General features: G+C 36.6%; 1 protein-coding gene across 1 annotated transcript in view; it reads right to left on the reverse strand.

The window, feature by feature from the left end:
• The window catches only part of LRP2 (low density lipoprotein receptor-related protein 2), a 109,960-nt gene that overhangs the window by 47,795 nt on the left and 41,203 nt on the right, over positions 1-20,962 (reverse strand). Inside the window, exons 17-34 of the mRNA XM_009996130.1 lie at positions 20,770-20,962; positions 19,680-19,872; positions 18,327-18,452; positions 17,959-18,089; positions 17,079-17,216; positions 15,946-16,227; positions 14,740-14,979; positions 13,989-14,108; positions 13,519-13,635; positions 12,081-12,458; positions 10,997-11,245; positions 10,158-10,369; positions 9,488-9,672; positions 8,613-8,841; positions 6,956-7,133; positions 6,106-6,234; positions 3,891-4,057; positions 492-635 (exon numbers count right to left, since the gene is read on the reverse strand). Of these exons, the coding sequence (XP_009994432.1) occupies positions 492-635; positions 3,891-4,057; positions 6,106-6,234; positions 6,956-7,133; positions 8,613-8,841; positions 9,488-9,672; positions 10,158-10,369; positions 10,997-11,245; positions 12,081-12,458; positions 13,519-13,635; positions 13,989-14,108; positions 14,740-14,979; positions 15,946-16,227; positions 17,079-17,216; positions 17,959-18,089; positions 18,327-18,452; positions 19,680-19,872; positions 20,770-20,962 (3,411 nt within the window). The remainder of the gene's footprint in view (positions 1-491; positions 636-3,890; positions 4,058-6,105; positions 6,235-6,955; positions 7,134-8,612; positions 8,842-9,487; positions 9,673-10,157; positions 10,370-10,996; positions 11,246-12,080; positions 12,459-13,518; positions 13,636-13,988; positions 14,109-14,739; positions 14,980-15,945; positions 16,228-17,078; positions 17,217-17,958; positions 18,090-18,326; positions 18,453-19,679; positions 19,873-20,769) is intronic.

The following is a 20,962-nucleotide window of genomic DNA, read 5'->3' on the forward strand; positions in this document are numbered from 1 at the left end:
TCCCTACACTAAATGACAAGTTTATCCTTCACATAACATCAGACTGCTAGTTTCCTGAAAGCTACATAATATGATACCAAAGCACTTGGGAGTGGATTTACTGCATTTGATGACAATGTATCTTTACTTTCAGAGGCACTGCATTGGGACCATTATTTTGTAATGATAATAGCAGCAATAGTAAATCTACTGATCAGAGAGGCTGTGTCAAACACGAGAGGCCTAATGAAGTGGAAAAAACAAAGAGGGGAAAAAAAAAAAAAATCTATGCACACATACATTCCCAGAATATACTGATCTCTATCTCTTGAGTACACTCAAATTTAGGCTTATTTCTTGAAGTTTGTAAAGTATTTTTCTATGGATTGTTTGCATTTTGAAAGTAATCTAATTTCAGATACAAAAAAATACATTACTAAATTCAACCATGGTATACATGGTAGTGAGAAATCTAGGCTCTTACTTTCCAGTTGTTCCTCTTAAGAAATTACCTCTATTGACTGTGTCCCTGGGTTACTGTAATACAGGTTTGCAGATATCCAGTCCAATGCCAGACCAATAGGAGCACCAATTATAGCTGCTGGAGCAAAAACTGTCCTGTTGGTTCCATCTGACCTCACCCTGTGAATTTCACCCTTGACAGAAAAAAATAAATCAAAAACTAAATTGAAAAAAATTCAAAAGAAGAAAACACTTTTATTCCAACTATATGAGTACTTTATATTACAATCTTTACTAAGCAAAGTGAAAATCCAATAATGATAAATGTATTTGCATATGTTCAATGCATAAACATGGTAAAAAATATTTTAAATAGTAATTAACCAGTGTAAAAAGACATTACTTTTCACCAACCAAAACGTGATTGACAGAAATAAAATCACTGTATTATGTAAGGCTGAACTGTATATATTTAAACTATAGACAGTCACAACTCTAACTTGTATTTCATTATCAGAAGATTTTACCAGGATACCTCAGTTAACCACCTTGAATATTCTGAAATCTAGTAAAGGAAAATGGTGTTCTCTCCATGCTTAAGTATTCAAGAAACAAATTTTTAATAAGCTGTCATAAAAAAAAAAAATCAAGAATCTTTGTGACTTTCTTCATAAGGGAAACCTTTGAAATAACTTATCACTCTCAGTGCCTGTGATATTAGCTACAGTGTGTGATGTTAAAGCACGATATAAACAAGCACCAAACAGAGATACAACCCAGATAAAGGCCTGAAGTGGTTACTATAGCTGCCTTCCTCAGTGTTCTTCAGGTTATTTCAGTTTTACAGGAGTTCTGCAGAGGTCTTGCATATTATCATGTAAATTTTTCACAACTAGTATTAAAGCAGAATTGAAATACCAGCAGCTATTGCATATTATCAAGACTTTTGAAGAGGTCAGCAGGGTCTGGGGAGTTGTGAGCAAGGGCTGAAATAATCTTCTTTCCCCTCACTAATTATTTCCTCCTTCACTGACACAGACATGCTGCACCTGTCCAGGGAAGATCTCACTCCCTGGTGCAGCCTCCCAGACAAGGTAGCACTGGGACCCACAACCCCGGTTCTTCACTGAGGCAACCCCTGCAGTAGGTCTGTCCTGTCCTGGCACTTAGCTGGAACAAAAGAGGGGCTCTACCAATGCAAAGGGACAGAACACACAGCACACCATTAGACCTTGAACTTTGCATTGGTTGAAGACCAAAGCTGTGTAGCTAGCACCAGCCCAGTTATGAATGGAGGAGTCAGAGGCAGAGATAAAGCAGGCCCAAGCACTAAAAAATGGAGAAGAGGTTGCTGTTGCCATCTCAGAGCAGAACAAAGGTAGAATTTGCTTTAGAAAAAGCACCCAGTGATCATTTGGTCCATGCATATTCTTAATTGCTTTGTTAGCATGATATCAGTATACTGTCCAAAATAACTCAGGACAGAATTGAAAATCAACATATCAGATGGCAAAAACCTGAACAAAAACTCCAGGTCAAATTCAACGCTGGCTTAAATAGTTAGAATTTCTTAGACACCATTATAGTGCTGCTTGCTGAACCCCAACAATGTAGTGCTATTTGCAAGTTAACCTATCCTTGAATCTACAGAAAAGAGTAGCAAAGTAGGATAACTGTTGATACTGTATAAATCCTACTTTGAGAGCCTAATAGACATTTCATATTTATAACAGTGTATATAGTATGATAGACTTTTCAAAGACAGTTTGCCTGTTATTGACATTTAGAATTAATGTCCTATGGAACAAACAGCTGAAGTTAAAAACACCTAGGAAGTGTTTCTAAAGTAGAATAGAGAGGACTCTGATACTTATCTCTGTTCCCTGAGTTTGCTTCAGAAAGGGAGAACAAGCTGATGGATGTTTCACTTGAGCTCTAACTACTACAGCTTCAACTGTTGTGTCAATGCTGGCAGTAAAATTACAACTACAAACTATGCAAGTGTAGACAAACACACAGGAGGCAAAACAGGGTGATGAGGATGAGGCTATGTTGTAATGGACAAGGACTAAAATTTAAAAAGTAGGCAAATACTCTTCTGTCATTAGAAAGCAGAGAAACCTGTTTTTTCAGAGAGCAAGCCATGACTCACACAGGCGTCTCAGCTCTGCTTGGGAGCCACAGCAGCCTGAGACCTGCAGGTCACGGGTACAGACAGGGGGCACGGTCCCTAGTCTTGCAGTTGTCAGGCTGGAGATCAAGGCCTAACTGAAATATAGGACTTATTCAGCCTGCAGAGGTGCCTGGCATTTCACTTTCCAGCTCTGTTAACAGATGTATCAGCCCATGACCTACAGAACTCTTCAATCTTTTGTAAATGTCAGCTATATCTGCTGGCTGAGATCTGTGAAGAACATCTTTTCAGACTGCAGAGAGGATCAAACAGATTCCAAAGTGCTTATCTAGTTCCTTCCTTGGGCAAAGATTTGCTTGCACAGGTCTATTTAAAATAACAAGAACTAAACATACTAATTTTAAAAGAATAAACAAACTATGATTCCATAATGAATGACACAGAAAAGGTGATAAAAGGGGGGATATTGAAACTTAATTTTACTTTGAATTTTGGAAAACAGGTCGAGGGGAAGAAAAAGGTAAATCTCCCAGACTGCCACAGATTATTTTTTTATTTAAGTGTCCATCCTGCAAAAATTTGGATTCTTTTGTGGCAAGTTAGCCTTAGGGAACACATGTTCTTTCGTAGTTCAGGGCAAGCTTTAAAAACACTCTAGTCAAACAATTGTAACCAACTATTAAAAATTAGTTCAAACTATTTTTTAGATCTATAAGCCTACATATGTTCTACCTTGTGACTTCGCAACGACTTTCTATTTAGAGAAAAAGAAGCCTCTCTACTATGTTACTTCATTAAGTGCTCAACCTAGATGCGTGCATTTTCATTCTAATTTCAGTGCCATTGTGTCAAATTATTGCTCCCATGCAGAAGTGTTCTGGCTGTGTTTGCAGAATTAAGTCCTAAATCAAGGGAGAGGTGAACAAGTGGACTACAGCAAGGGGGAGCTGAGAGTAGGGTTATGTCGGTGCTTTTCGATTGTGGGAAACACCGATATTTCAGATGTAACTGGCTGAGCCAGAAATAGCATTAATAAAATATTTCAGCTGAAAAAGATGAAAACTAATTTACAAAAGAGATGAAGCTTTTTTATTTTATCTCTTCAGGGGAAAAAAAACCTCCCAAAAACCCCTTTCATTCTTTTCATGTATATGAAACATATAAACATGTCATACGTCATATATATGTTGTCAACATGTCATATATGAAACATTTATATGAACATTCTTACCTGCAGTGCTAATGTATTTCAGTCAAGAAAAATTATTTTAAAATAAAAAGCTGTACCTTAATTTTAACACAAATACTAACTTACTGGATTTTCAACCCAATAAATCATCTGTTCAGAGTCATCGAAGTCAACATCAACACCATTTTGAACTCCTGCTATTGGAACCATAGCATCATTTGTCTTCTCCTCAGGGTTCAGAGAAATTCCATAAATTATATTATCTCTTACAGCAATAAGAAAAGGGTGTTCAACTGTAAAAACACAGAATGTATTTCAGAGTTGTCTATTACAAAGAAAATGGCCTTATTATATGCTTAACTGTTGCCAGTGATATGACTCCTTGTTGGCCAAGGGAAGAAGTACACTAACACAGCTGCTCTGAGCAGCTTTTGCAAGTCTCTGAGAATGGAAACCAGCAGGACAAAGCTCTGAGGGCTCTCCCAGATATGCCTGAGATGGATCCTAAAGCCTACTAAACAGGACTCACAGCAAGGTATGATGTCACAGCAGCAATTGCTGATCTTTATTAGCAAATATAACTGCAGTTATGTGTTTTCTTTTTTCAAGCTCTGAGAGTGTAGACATATTCTCTTACAGCATACTTGCTTTTAGGTAAATTTGTAACTTTATGCTTGAATCTTTCTTATTTACCACTTGACCAGGAACTGGGCTGCTGCTACAGAAAGTAGCAGTAGCCCATTTCCTATTTTAGAACAGAACAAAGACCTTTTTTTGGTTTGTTTTTTTGTTTTGATTTTCTTCACCTGCTGCTTAATACATTTATATAAATTTTACAGTGAAAATTGAAAAAAAAAAAAAAAAAAAAAAAAAAAAAAGAAATCACAGTATCACTGCATGTCTTAAAAATTATTCTCCATACTCCTTTCTGGCAGCTGGAACTATTTGTCAAATTTGACATAAACCTAGATATCACTTATCTCAGCACAAAACCCCCATTTTGGCAAATAACTGCCTGAAGACATATATAGCTAGCTCTGACTGTGAAATTCTTGGACTTCTTTCATTATTTTTTTTCTATCATGTGGCATGCCAGTGCTCTTCCATAAAAGAGTGACTGGTGATTGCTTCCTTTAACACCAATGCAGATGTATATACTCCAATTATTCTTCATATAATGGAAAATAGAGCAAATTTGCCGAGCAATACAAAACTAAAATCTGTGTAGCTTCATCAGATAGACATTAATATAACTTCTGCAACTTTTAAACTTATTACTGGTTTACATGACAAATTATAATCCTAGAAAATTTGTGTGTTGTTATATTAAACAAATAAATTTACTGGATTAATACAAGATCTTTATATACACCAATCCCTTGCTTTGTTTCCAGCCAGATTGCTACATTACCATCTTTAATATCAACCTGAAATGCAGTTTAAAGTAAAATAAGTGCAATGGCAATCTTATTATATTAATTTTCTTCATCTTCTGTAAAGATGGTGCAATCCAAGAATCAATGTGGTACCATCAACACAAAGTTAGTAGTATTTAATATGTGAACTAAGTAGACAGAGAGAAGAAATATCATTGGTTTGTAGGGACACTGAGCAACCTAATGCATGCAGCTCAGTTTAATCTTTCTGCTGAAAGTTTGTGCTGGACTATTAAACAATGACAGCAAGGATAAGGATCATAAAAAAGATTAGTATCAAGCAGAAAAACAATGTGGATAGTTTTAAAATAAAAGGATCTTTTGACTGACAGATTGTTAGCTCAAAGATAATTTCTACTTAAATTTCAGTGATTTGAAGCTTCCTTATTAGGGAGGCACCAAAGCATCCTTTATATCAGTACAACTGATGGAATAATTAATGAATGCCTCATCTGACAAAATTAATCTGGTCAAATTCCTGTTTGCAAACTCCCTGCCAATAACTTGGATGTTTGTGACAAAGGTTACCTCTGTTACAGCCTCATCACCTGTAGCATCTGTAATTTTAAGCTGTGTTTCCAGATCTTCTGTATTTGGCATACCAATTTTTTACTCGGCAGGGAAAAATCTCAAGCTGTAAAATTTTGATCTAAATTCCAAGATGCATTAGTTCAGACAGGTGAAGACAGTGATGAGAAAAAGGGAGAGCATCTCTCCTGATTAGAGGAAACCAAAATATTATGACTTACTCTTAGCAAAGTACAGACTGAGAAAGTATGTTATAATAAATTCAAATACATACAACAGAACATATACCCGGGGTGAAGAAGAACTACTGGCTGCATAAAAAATGGGTATAACTGGGGAAAGGTCTTTTTTTTCAACTCATATTATTGCCATCCTACCTCTCATGCAGTTCCTGTTATCAGGAGAAAGCGTCCATCCTGAAGGACAAGCACAGGAAAAAAAAAGTGGTCCTGATGAAGAAAGCAAGCAGAGGTGACTGCATGGGGACGATGCACAAGAATTGATACCTGAAAAAAGAAAGTATTGGCAACTGTAACAGTATGACTGACTGGAAAGAACAGTCAATGATTACTACTGATAATACAGCACTAAATGAGTTTTGCCGTTTCCTTAAAATTAAAAGAAGCACAAGCAATTCAATACACTCGTAACAGGATACAATTTTTCTGATTTGGAAGATTACCTAACAGAGAGAAAAAGAAAAAAAAATTATTTAGTCTTCCAGCTGCGAAAGATCAGCTGCATCTCAGAGGGGATCTTGAAAGCAATGAAGAGGTTTATTTATTATTATTTCTTTCTTAAAAATAATGCAAAAGAGCTTTCAGAGAAGGTCAGTTATGGCAATCTTGTCTATTATTATCAACATAGAAGGAGCAGTCTGCTATGCCACAGAGACAAATTTTAAAAATTAAAATGCTTTCCAAAAATGCTCCAGTTTTCTTTTAAAAACATTCAAAGCAAAGTGGCACAGACTATTTCCCTATTATTCTTTTGGGCTAGTCATTATGCTTACATGCTGCCTAGCTTACTTTCCCTAAACACCAGGCTGGACAAGCTGAAATGACTTTCATTTGTAAATCAATAGTATAAATTATTTGCTTGTTTTAACCCCGCTCCTGTGCTGACAAGACTGATTACAGGAGTGCTAATTAATTTATTATTATTAATTTATTGTTAATAATTTATGGCTTCTTTTTGTAATTGCCAAAGTTGTTTTCCTGAACTTACTGTTAGGTTGCTTTACAGGATGGACTGCCACAAGTCCCAAAGGCTGGTGAATGTTATAAATCATAACTGTCTGGTTTCCTCCATGCCATTTATTGGCCCGAATTACTCGATTAGTATAGCGGTCACTCCAGTACACAAAATCTTCAAAGATAGTTAGAGCATGTGGATGCTGCAATATCTAAAAGGCAAGGATGTTCACCAATTTAGAGTTTGCATATGTAAAGCTTGCAATGAAGTAACAACCGAACTGAGCATAATTTTTTAAAATAAGGGAAAAAAAATAGGCGTGTCTCAAAAGATATTTTCCAGCAAAATAATCTATTGCCTGAAATCAAGACATTAGTTTTGAGGGAAATAGTAATTTTTTTTAAATGAAAACACTACACAGTCCTTGTGAGACGTACAGCAGGGGGAATTAACAAAGCAGTCAAACTGTAGGGCAGAACACAGGGAAATAACAGATCAAGACCCAATTGTACATTTTCAATGGCACAATAAAAAATGTCCATTGAGAGTTATGGGCCTGTCAAGACCTTGCATCTCTGATAAGCTCACCTATAATTTACCAGAGGGTTGAAGGTGGCTTATCTAAATTTCAGAAAACTAGGAGTGTGGCAAACAAGACTGCAACAGCTCCTATTTTACCAGAATTGTCTCTCTAGCCAAAAGTTAAAGCCTTGAGCTTCAATTATTGAAGACATACATGTGACTATTTATACCATCTTATATGTATCAACTGAAGATCTGAACTATTGTCCTGGTACAGGAACAGTGCTATAAGCTGCCAGCAGCACATCTTTAGGAGGTAGCCTATAAAAGTCTTCATTAAGTGCCTGGCATGCAGCAATGCCTGAAAGCACAAAATCCTTCACTGCTGTCAAGAATCACAGCAATCATCACTCACAGAAGGTGAACAGAGAAAGCTCTTCCAGGTTTTGCACTGTATTTAAACTGAGGGAGGAGAGATTTAGATTAGATATTAGGAAGAAATTATTCACTATAAGGGTAGTGAAGAACTGGAATGGATTGCCCAGGGAGGTTGCTGATGCCCCATCCCTGGAGGTTTTTAAGACCAGGTTGGACGAGGTTTTGTGCAACCTGGTCTAGTGGCAGGGGGGTTGGAACTTGATGATCTCTACAGTCCCTTCCAACCTTAACGATTCTATGATTTGCCTATAGTAAATGCACCAGATAGCAGCAGCACTGTCAGGTGTTTCCTTTAGTTCTCATGCATGCAGACAGAATGAATGAAAATTATCTGAAGGTTTAAGTCTATGCTCAGCTCCAGGTTCTGTTTAAGATCTCCTGAAAGACTGTGAAGAGGATACGCCATTTTTCTAGCTGTAGCAAGAAGCTAAAATATTTCATAATCCAGAGAAAATTAGAACACCTGCTCTCTGGAACTGTTTAAGGCCAGGTTGGATTGGGCTTTGAGCAACATGGTTTAGTGGAAGGTGTCCATGCCCATGCAAGGGGGGTGGAAGTAGGTGATCTTTAAGATCCCTTGCAACCCAAACCATTCCATGATTCTATGAAAACTGCTTCACTCAAGTATTTCAACGAAAAATACATCTAGGTCTATGAAAGTGCAAAAACATTTTTTTAATGACTATCAGTGAGGACATGGGAAAACAATACTTTCTTTTTAATGTCTTACCAGATCACTTGCAACCACCTGTCGTCTGTTGTTTCCATTATAATCACAAAAATCTATATAATCAAGGTAAGCATCAGCAAAATAGAGAAGTCTGTTCGGGTAATCAATGGAGAGTCCATTGGGCCAGTAGATTTTGTTGTTAATAATCACAGTTCGCATTCTGCCATCCATGCTGGCTTTCTCAATTCGAGGGTTTTGGCCCCAGTCAGTCCAGAACATTACATGAACACTGGAAAACAAAACTTTTGGTTACCAACCTGAAAAAATCACTAGCTCCCTATTGAGAAACATACGAAGACTCACTAGCCAAAAAACAGAAACAACCTTTTTAAGGTTTAAACTCCTAATACAATGATACTGAATTTATTAATTTCAGCAATATAATGAAGATAATACCATAATTTCCGTTGTAAAAATTATTTTAATACTTGTACTGCTGTTTTCATTTCTCAATAATAGAAGCTGCTGTTACCACTGTTTTTCATTGTTGGTTCTAATTTGATTCTCCCGTTGCTAAATAATAATGTTATACAGGTTTGTACTTATACAGGCTTGAATTGATAATGTTTACAGCACTATAACTGAAGAGTCTCACATGGCTGGTAGTAAACAGAGTTCAAGGCATTGAAGAGCTCAAAAATCAGTAAAAGTTTGCACATGAACAGTTCAAATCATAACATTTTATTTACTCCATGCCACAAATCACTACTGTATTACTGTAAATATTAAATCAACTCTACAAACACACTTTGAAAAACTTTTCTCTTCTACTTGTCATGTGCAATTATAATACAATATGGGCATATCTCCAGTTGGAATGTTGTAACATCATAAAATATGCATCTTTTCGAAATAAAGCATAAAAAAATTCTTACTCAATTCTGGGATCTAATACTAGTCCCCTTGGGTTTGTTATATTTTCACTAATCAGCACAGTCCTGTGGCTCCCGTCCATTTTAGAGACTTCAATTGTTTCCAGAACAAAGTCTGTCCAATAAAGATTGCGACCTACCCAATCTACTGCTATACTTTCAGTCACAGTGACACCACTGTCAAACACCTGTTTAGTAACAGAAAAAATAAAATAAATTAAAAAAAGAGAGAGAGAACAAACTAGTTGATATTAAATTTTTACAGAGGTGGAAAACTTGGAACCAAATCTCCAGCATTTTCTATGTCTCTTACAAAGAGTAAGTCATAGTGTACACACATTCAAAGCACTAACAAAGCTTCTACTAACTGGTCTAGTGGCAGGGGCACACTTCTACTAACTCCAGTGGGTCTATCAAAGAAAGAAACATTTACTCATAGGAAAATCAGCTTATGGCCTGATGTTAAAGAAGGGCTTCTTGAAAGTATTAAGTTTTTCTTCTTGAAAAGTTGTATGAGATTTTGGTTTGGTATCTACTAAGCTGTTTCATTTTGTCTACATTATAGCTCTTCTTACTATGCTGGGATTTCCTTCTTCCCCTTTGTTAACTGGAGATACAGGGTCTGCATTTTCTCTCCACAACAAAGAGACAAGAATAACTCAGCAAAACTTACTATTTTTCGGTCAGTCCCATTTTGATAAGCACTCCAAATTTTATCCTGTGTTGTATCAGACCAAAAGATGCGATCTGTGATTGAATCAAAATCAATAGCCACAATATTATTGCCATCCCGCACCAGAGAATAAATACTGTGTGACTGAGAGGTGATGTTGTCCACAACAATTTGGTTACGACTTGCCACCAGCAAAAGAAGATTTCCAGACTCTATCAAAGGAAAAAAAAAAAAATAAAATATTTTAACAGTAATTCTGGAAGAAAAAGAAACACTGAGCGATTTGACATGGCAATTTGACATTATAGCATCAAAGCTACTGTACCTAGATATACATATTGTAAGGACATACTCAAATCAATTCTCAGGCCAGTATTTTATCATATCTAGTCTGTCCATCCTGACTTTTGGATCTACTGTGACTCTTCTCTATTTTTTCTTCATAATTTCTCTTTCTACTGTACTCCCCTTCCAGTCTCCTATCTGGAACTTAGATCCTCTTCTCCACTATCCAACAAGTTCGCTGCTGACATTCAGCCCTCTCCCCTCCGTAAGCCACTCTCAGCTCCTGATTTCTAGTCCTGATTCAAACCCTAAAGTTCTTTGTACCACCAGTACTGTTCCCCACCCGCCTCTTCTTCCTTTTCAGCCAGCCTGCTCTTTGTTTTCCCCTTTAGACTGCATGGAGACCAGGGTGGAGAATAAAGAGGTTACAGGAAATCCATAGGCAACTGTAGTTAGATTGCCCCTCAGCTGACAGTTTTAATACTGAAGGTCATCTGCCATGAACAACTTTAGGTGGATGTTTACTTCAGGATTTTTGCATCAATGATGCTCACCTGCTGCTTTACAAGTTTTCTCATTGGTTTCTAGGATGTATCCTTCATCACAGTAACACCTGAAAGACCCCCTCTCATTGTAACAATGCTGACTACAAAAACCTGGAGGGTCACATTCATTAATATCTTCACAGGTCTTGGAGTCATTTGCAAGCTGGTAACCAATAGGACAAGTACACTGAGCTCCAAAGGGTCCTTGAATACATTCATGAGTGCAGCCAGCATTATTGTCAGAACAGCTCTCTTGATCTGAAAAGGGGTTCAGGAAAGAAATATACCAATAAATAACAAAAGCTGTTTATGTTAAATTTAATACTTTGCAACTGCATTACTAGCCTAAGACTGCTGCTAAAACATGAGTGCACAATCATCAGTTAGGCAATGTGAGACTGGACTGAGGCCCTTATGCAAAATATAACAGACATCACACACATAACAGCAAATAACAGCATATTATGTACTACTGAAACTCATTAAATGAAGGCTAAGAATTTATAACCAATTTTTAAAAACTAGCTATAAACACACAAAATTTTACTATATTACTCCAAACCTAAAATTGTATTAATAAGCAATAATTTAAAATCACTTGTAATCATACCTGGCTGGGGTTCATCTGAGAATGTGCATTGATTAAAGAGAAGGATGAGGGAGGAAGGAAAGAAAGAAAAAGGTTATGCTTAAATCAATTCATAATCAACATAAATAAAAAATCTGACTACACATGAGTTTTTAGATTTTTCTCATGATTTTGGAAGCTGGAAATTTAAAAGAAAATATTAAGGACTGAATCACATTTCTTCTGAACTTAAAGCATGCCATGCTTTAGTGAATGTGTTCAGACAGCAAAGCTCATTCCTATAATGATATATAAAAACATAAATTGAAGTCAGTGGAAATCAGATTTGAATTCAAAGCACAAGATTGGACATAGCTAACTAATTCAGCAGTCACCATTGTGGTCTCTTTTCACTGCAAGCAAGTCCCACTTAGTAATCTGAGCTCTAATTTCAGTGTGCTTATAACTTCTGCTAGAAGCCATAGCGCATAGTAGACTATAGTAGGTGCTTGAACAGTAACTTACTGCACAATGGGGATTCATCAGCTCCATTAGGACAATCAGCAGAATTATCACATACTTTGCTCAGATTCACACAGACACTGTGACCTGGACATTGCCACTGCCAGCTGGGGCACCGAAAAGGTTGAGTAGGACAATCTCTCTCATCGCTCATATCCCTGCAGTCATTGTCACCATCACAGATCCATGCTCGATAGACACAGTTGCCATTATCACAGCGGAAAAGAGATGGAGGACAGGTCCTGGCAGGACATCTATGATGTTCATCTGAGCCATCTGCACAGTCAAGATGGCCATCACATTCCCAGTTAGCAGGAACACAATTGCCATCTGATTGACATTGGAATTCATTCTGGTGGCACATCCCTGGTGGCCTTGTAGCTAAAACGGTGACATTCAACAGTTCAGAAGCTGTTTCAGTTTCATCCCTATGTTCAGATTATCTGTCGCATAAGCACTAACAATAATATTAAGAACTATGTTGCTTTTAAATCAGACCATAGAATCACAGTCAGTCAATCTAAATGACATTTCAGAACCTGACAATTTTAACTCCTACTTTATAATTTGGTGAACAAGGTAATTTAATTACTGTTATATGAAGATAGCCTAAGAAAATTTGGGCTGTTCAGCCTATAGAAGGGAAGGCTCCAGAGAGACCTTATAGCGGCTTTCCAGTACTTGAAAGGGGCCTACGGGAAAGCTGGGGAGGGGGTTTTCATCAGAGAAGACGGCGACAGGACAAGGGGTAATGGTTTTAAACTGAGAGAGGGGAGATTCAGGTTAGATATTAGGAAGAAATTATTCACTATAAGGGTAGTGAAGAACTGGAATGGATTGCCCAGGGAGGTTGTCGATGCCCCATCCCTGGAGGTTTTTAAGACCAGGTTGGATGAGGTTTTGTGCAACCTGGCCTAGTGGTAGGGTTCCCTGCTCATGGCAGGGGGGTTGGAACTTGATGATCTTTAAGGTCTCTTCCAACCTTAATGATTTGGGCAAGCATATATGTCCAAAGCAATGAGAAATTACTTGCCGAAACAAGTTTTCACTGCCCATTGCGAACTTTTAACTAATCCAAATGAAAAAAAAAAAATTAGTTAAGGAAAAGTTTCAAAATAACTCTTATGGATACAAGATTTTCAGTTTTCTAGATGAACAGATTTCGTAATTTTACTTGAAACCCTGAGAATGAGATGCCAAGTAAAATAAAACACTTGAGCCAAAAAGAATGCAAACTTGACTTTGCCAGAAAAAGCTGTTCAGGAGCTGGAACTTACTGTGTTTGAAAATTCTGCTCAGAAAAACTATTTATAGACAAGTTTCCCTAAAAAGAATTTTGGGGTTTAAAGGATAGTAGTGCCAATTATTTGATACAGCAAAGGAAATTTTCAGAAGCATCACGCAGTAACTGAAGCCTTTCTTTCAGCATCAAGATACTTACGGCAATTAGTCTCATCTGAGTGATCGTTACAGTCAAAAACACCATCACACTGGTAGTAACTGCTAATACACTGATCTCCACTTAGACATTTAAACTCTGTGGCACTGCAATTATATACTACAAAAAAAAATAAAAATAAAATAAAATAAATTAATAAGTTGTTTATGTATTTTGCAGAGACAGTCTACACCCAATTATTCTACAGATGCCCAAGTCAGATGTGATATCCAGAGTGACCTTGGAATATACAGAAAACAAAGGAAACAAATTTCAGGCCTCTGCAACCAGCCTTGAGATTAAAGGTCTTACTAAAAAGCTAAAGCAAGCACCAGAAGGAGGATCAATTTATGGATAGGTTTATTCTACATTCTGCTGTCTTCAAGCTGGTAATATGAGGCCACCAAAGATCCTTCAGGGGGCAAAAGTTAGGAAACAATAAAGAGATGTTCAACAAACAAAGTTATACTTACTACAGTCACGCTCATCAGCACCATCTATACAGTCTTTGTCTCCATCACAGACATAGTATGGGTCAATACAGCGATGATCTGGACACTGAAATTGTCTGGGCTCACAAGTGCCTGTGAAAGCTGTTAAGAGTGAAAAAAAACCACAGAAGTGTTTCTTTTCTCTTTTCTGAAATCAGCATAATACTGAGATAGTAGAAAGACACTAACTTGCAGCATGTAACGCAGGAAATAGTAATCACAAAAATTACAAGCACTATTTTATTTGTATCCGGTAATTTTTTAGTCATATGTAGGCTTGGACTCACACAAAACAGAAGATTCCACTCAATGGTAAATAACGCCAAAGAAAGGATATGGAGAAACTACTTTCTTACTTTTGCAAAGACTTCCAGACCAGATTAGCTGACTACACCACTTGTCGTTACTGGGATCACTCATGAAACAAGTACTTAGAATATTTAAGCTTTAGCTGCTTTTTGCTGTACGTTCCAGTGCGTGGCATTATGCAGCACTATGACTACAACTATCACAGTTGCCCCTTTTTATCTTCTTCAATTATTTTTCTACATTCTACTTGGCTCTGGTATTTCAAATTAGATTAGTTTTCCACAGCTTATGGACCATAAAATATTAATGTAACTTAGATATTAGTTCTTTCTTCCTAATTTCATTTATCATCCTCACACCAACAGACATCTCTATGCAGTCATACACAGTTGTTTAATAAACAACAGACAGTTGTGATACTCACTGCAGTTTTTTTCATCTGACCCATCACCACAGTCATTATCTGTATCACATATCCAGATCCTAGGAATACATCTATTATTATCACAGGTGAACAGGGTTACAGGGCATGAAGTGGGTCCTTGTGTAGGACAATGCAATTCATCACTGCCATCAGAACAGTCATTATGTTTATCGCAATGCCAGCGACCTGGAATACACTGTCCACTGGCACAGGTAAAAGCTGATGAAGCACAAGTATTGTCTACGTAAAAAACAAAACAGGAGGACACTTTTATAAAGATCTCCAAAACTTGGCTTCCCTGCCAGAGTATTCAATGCATTTAGTACACTTACAGAATGTCTAAAATATACATCATATTCTAAGATGCACATTGCTTAAAATGAAAACGTCTGTCACGCCAATAGCTGCAGAAGCGAGCAGAAAACTTACAAGCTCTTTTGAACTGCAAGAACTACTAATAAAACTAAACTGCTAAGCACTTCAAAACAATCTAAAGAGCAAGATAAATAACTTTTTCAAGTCAACATTTGCTTCATACTTTACCCTCTCCCCAAAAGACATTGCAGTTATTTTAGAATGGCCCACAAGTAAGATATACCTTATACCTTAGTCATACCAGTTAGTCCAATGCATTAGGAAACATGTTTCACTAATATGTCCCATTTTCTTGGTTTTAATTTAAAAGAAAGAATTAACTTTGCAGAAAGAAGCACCAAACATGTCATAAAAGCCAAGAACTCTTCAATATCTTATCAACTCTTACTATTCCACTGTTCTCTCAATGTATTTGATAAAAAAAATATTTGGTGAGACATTTTACAGCAAAGCCAGGAAATAAACCAAGGTGCTTTTAGTCCACTTCACTGTAAAAATCAAGAGTCCAAAGTGCCCAAATACAACTAAAACCATAACATTTCTACTCAGATTTCAAATTAAAAGGTGCTGCTCCAATTTTAGAGGAAGGTTAGACAATGCATGTAACTTGGCTACTTTTCTTATGGTGGTATTTTTTAAATGCCTTCATCTTCATCCACAGAATTGTTGTGGTTGGAAAATACCTTTACAATCATCAAGTCCACCCATTAAACCATTGCACAGATGCAACCCTAAAAAATTAGGGTTTATTCAAAAGAAATCAGACTGAGCCATCAAACTTTCTGCACTGCAAACAACAAATACTAGCTGTAAATTACAGTGATTACTTACTTAAAGATCCACAGTTTTGTTCATCACTGTTGTCATGGCAATCATCAACACCATCACACTGATAGTATCGAGGCACACATCTCCCATTATCACACGAAAATGAGTAGGAGCCACACTGCAAAGTAGGTGGCTCATTGGATGGATCTTCAACACATGTCAGCTGATTTGAAGCCAGCCTCATGCCATAAGGACAACCACAAACTCTCTGAAAATTTGGTACTGGGAAGCAGAAATGGCTACAGTCTCCATTGGGATTTGTTCCTCTGTTACAGTAGTTAGAGCCTTAAAAAGTGGTAGAGAAGATAACAGCTCGGGAACTACTAGGCTATACAGTCACTGTAAATAAATGTTTTACAAAAAAAAGATGCTGTAGCAAATCCTGGGTTTGCGTATACTGTAAAACAGGGTCAAGCTCACTGGCAGTATTAGTAAGTCATAATAGTAACTCCCACATCGCATATCATTTTCATTGACACAGATGTTTATGGAAGCTGAGAACTAACTATTAAATTTCATTCCATTTTCTGCCAACTTTCAGCAACTATCTGGAAACAAGCATACTACCACAAATGCAGACCTTTTCTGGGCAAGGCTGGGAGATCTGATCCAATCTCTGGACACCAAGTAGCGCAGTTTGATAATATATCTGATAAGTGCACTGGGTGTTTTACTAAATTAACTACAATACCAAATTCTTGGTTTAGATCACAGAATTCAGCAGTGAAAAGAATAAAAAACTAGAGACTGACACACAGTGATTAAGAATGGTAAGTTTGATTAATAAATGTTTATACCCCATTCCTCAAAATAGTTCAGTTCAACTAAAACTTCTACCAGAAAAAGAGAAATACAAAATTGTAATTGGTAATACAATTACACAAATTGCAATGGAATTGTAACTTCATTTTACAAGGTTATTAGATAAAGTAATAGAAGTGTTGGAGGAAAACTGGACAGTCACAAAACAATGAAATAAACAAGGTGTGATTGCAAGTGCCTGTGCTCCCTCCCATGCATGTCAGTTACGATTCAGTAAAGCCATTTCTAAAATCAAGATTGGGAACCAGCTGACCTGGTATTTTGTCTCTTATTCCCTATTTCATGTCTTCCATCAGTACAAGAAAAGAGCTCACCTATTTGGGAATGAGCATCATATGCTTTAACATGCATAATGTTACTAATGCCCCTCCTGATAATAGTCATTTCTCCTCCATCAGACTTCCTCACTCGAACTATTCCACCAAGTCTCCAATCAGTGAAATAGGCATAACCTGTTTTGAAAGACATTTAACACATAGCAATTACAAACCAATATGACTTAAAAGATCAAGTATCATGAGAAAAAACTGCAAGCCTTCCCAGGTAAATATTCCTTCATTACTGTTTCAAGAAAAAAGAAAAAGATTTTTATCACTACAGCATCCAAAGTGAGTCCCTCAGTCACAGGCAGACAAAACAGAAAAATAAGCCCTCTCAGATTTCATTTAAATTGAGATATAACAGATTCAACTGATAGTTCAAATTCCAAGGCAATTTTAGACGTCATTCACGAAGACAACTTTCCAGGAATTTTTAGAATATTTTAGAAGATATTTTTACACAAAATCAGATGCTGACATCTTTCTTCACACGTAACATAAATCCATTTCTCAGCTCTACATAAAATTAATTAAATTGCTGATCATCCCTAGGGAGGTGATTTACCTTGTCTATCCAGCATGAATATCCCACCTTGGAAGCTATAGTTAGTACAGCATATCTGCCTTGTTGCACTAAAAGAGTTACTTGATCTGCCTCAAATTATTTACACACAAATATAAATAAAAACAGTCCTAAAAATGAGCAAGAAGTAGTAAAGATGTATTTTAATAGAAACTTTCAAGAGTGGTTTTTATAGGAAAAGTAGTTTTACAGAGGCCATGTTACTGTATCTCAAAAACAGATCATCATATGAAAAAAACCCACAAAGCTGTGATGATAATAGTAGATAATATTTCTAAATGCCAGACTTACCTCCAAAAATAGTAAGGCCAAATGGGTGTGTCATCTGAGCAATACGTTCAAGAGTCCGTCTGTCCAGCCCATCAAAGGTGCTGTGCTCAATCTTATCAAAAAAGGCATCCACCCAGTACAGCCTTAGAGAACTAGAAATAATGAAAATGCCAAATCTCTTCAAATGACATTATGTCCAGTAGGAAGCACTGACATATTCTCAAATGTTTTAAACTTGGTAAGAAGCTATTGGGGTGTGTGGGGTGGGATTCTGAGAAAATCTTATATTTTACAGGCTTTTCAACAAATGAAAAAAATAAGGTCCTCAAGACAACAAAGGAAGAAACTATTTACACAGAAAGCTTCTCAGCCTTCTGTATTGTCCTTACCTCCAATCAATGGCTAGGCCATTAGGCCAGCCTAGTGTTGTATTCACAATTGGCAAGGCATGGGATCCATCACTCCAGGCCCTCATGATTTTAGCCGGACGGAACCAATCTGTCCAGAATATATATCTGAATGGACATGTCAGAAGACACAAACTCAATTATATGATGTAATTAAACAGAGAGAATGTTTAGGCAGCATTAACATTCTTCTTTGTACCACATCTTCACATGCCTTAAAAACATACAATTTTATGTTGACTCTCTCCTCAACTGGTAGTGGTACCAACTATTATTTTTTATCATGTTCACCACAACGTGCAAAATTTTCAGAAATGGTTTGTTTCTTTAGACAGAAAATACCTGTAACTTTGTTAGAACTGTTAAGGATTTCATTTATAATAGTATTTAAGTAATGACCAGGAGGAAGAATCAAGCAAAAATGTATCTGCCAGGCAATACTTACAAGTAAGCAAGTAACACAATAACAAGTAAGCAAATAACACAATTACAAGTAATAGTACAAAGAATTTTCTCCTGATCCTTTTGACTTATGCCTACAGTCAAAGAGCTCAATCAAGTATTTAATAACTTCACAAAGCAGTGAATAAAAAAGGTTGGGATACACAAGAGTCCAAGTTTAACATTACTCTTACAAGATTACTTCCAAAATAGTAAATTTGGTTACCAAAAAAGAAAATCCAATATCCAAGAATTGAGAAACTCAGCACTATGGCAGTAGGAAGCTGAACTGTGCTGTGAAGGACATACTGTTTTGGCATGGCCAAATAACACAGAATATTGAATTTGAAGTTAAGCATTTCCGACAAAAAAAACAAGGCCTCTGTGTACAGAGAATCACATATCAAATTGTCTGTATCAAATACAGTCACCAATATGTTTTAATTAAAGAAATTCAGATAGAAAAAAAAAAAAAGGAACCAAGGTTATTCCAAGAACTGAAATTATATTTAAAATAATTTAGTAAATTTTATCTTTCAACCATAAGAACTAGCTTTCTAATCTTAGTGATACAAAGAAATAGGTTTTTTTGCCTGCTTATCAACAGTAAAAGTTGATTTAAAAAAAAGTAAAAAAAAAAAGGCTTTTAAAGATAAGTCTTTTGAGTGCTTCTTCCTTGCAGAATCTCAATCACCTTGCCCTTTCCTTTGGATGCTGAATCCTAGGCCAGAATGAAACATAATAAAGACAAGAGAACTGAAAAGAGATGTTATTTTGAAAAGAGCACAAATCCAAGCAGAAATCCAGAATGAGATGTAAACCTAACCTTACCAATTCTGCTTACAGCATTACATTGTTTGTATAATTTCAGGTGAGAATCAAAACTAAACTTACCCAATAACAGGATGAACCACTATTGATCGAGGATTATTTAAATTCTGAACAATTGCCCTCCTAGATTTATCTGCCAGTCTCATCACACTAATGCTCCTGTATCGAGGGTCTGTCCAGTACAGATTCTTTGAGATCCAGTCAAAGGCCAAATCTTCAACACTTTCCACTCTATTAGCTGTGAGGATTTCTCTTCCTAGAATTAATAACACACATAATGATCGTAATTTTTTAGAAACAGAGGAAATAACATGAATGCAGTAGTCTGTTCATAAAACTAGTAGTTTCCCTTGGTAAAAATGCCACCTCTGTGCTACTTAATACAAAAGCCAATAACCAAGCCCTTTGCTCCAGGTGAAGAAGGTATATGTTCATGAGCGCAAACCCAAAAGAGGAGAAATAAAGACTGGCCAAAGGGAAAAACCTGTCACTAAGTGTACACTGAGAGAGACTTTTTATGAATGAAGGTCAGTGCAGTAAATACATCTTCCTCAACAGCCAGACCATATCTATTATTTGCAAAGTATTGGTGAGCTGCAGTCTCCCATTACTCTGACCCAAGGCAGCAAGCAAGCTCAAAAGACTGCATATGCTGAATTAATATATATTTGATCACTATCATAAAACAGAGAGAAGTATTTTTCACACTACCACAAATAGGACTTCCAAAACTCTCACTACCATAATGTTCTTCTGAATTACAGTATCATAAAAACCATCCTGCTCTCCAGATAGGGAAATTAAAAAGAGAAACTCGGTTTCATGCTACTGAAAGGCATACTGGTCTTAGACTGGTGATGACAAATACTAGTTGTGAGAAGGGGTACAAACAGTTAATTCCCATACACATTTGGCAAGTTTGTCACAGAACGGGACAATTTAACTAGCTTAATATGAATTGAATAAACATTTTGACAAACATTTTCCACAGGTGCCCAAGTGAGATATGGTTATTAGGAGTCCTAGTTCCACTGGGGTGACACTGAAATTTAACTGTATATTTTACAGTGTGACTTTTTGTGCTTCTTTTTGGAAATATATATTCTACTCTCCTTACCACATTTAGTCTACAATTCCTAACAATTATTCTCACCTGAACCATCAGTTTTCTGTTTATAAATCATGTCTTTACTTGTGTCTGAAAAAAAAATTGTGTCATCCTGAGCACAGAAGTCAATTCCAACGAAGTATGAAGGGCTCCCTGTTACAGGTATGATCACATCTTCCTGGGTGGAGAGATTGAATGGGATCCCTCGCACTGCCACCTGGGATGAAAACAGCAGGAA

This window comes from Chaetura pelagica, unplaced genomic scaffold, assembly GCF_000747805.2.
Source record: "Chaetura pelagica isolate M959 unplaced genomic scaffold, ChaPel_1.0 scaffold3, whole genome shotgun sequence".
NCBI lineage: Eukaryota > Metazoa > Chordata > Aves > Apodiformes > Apodidae > Chaetura > Chaetura pelagica.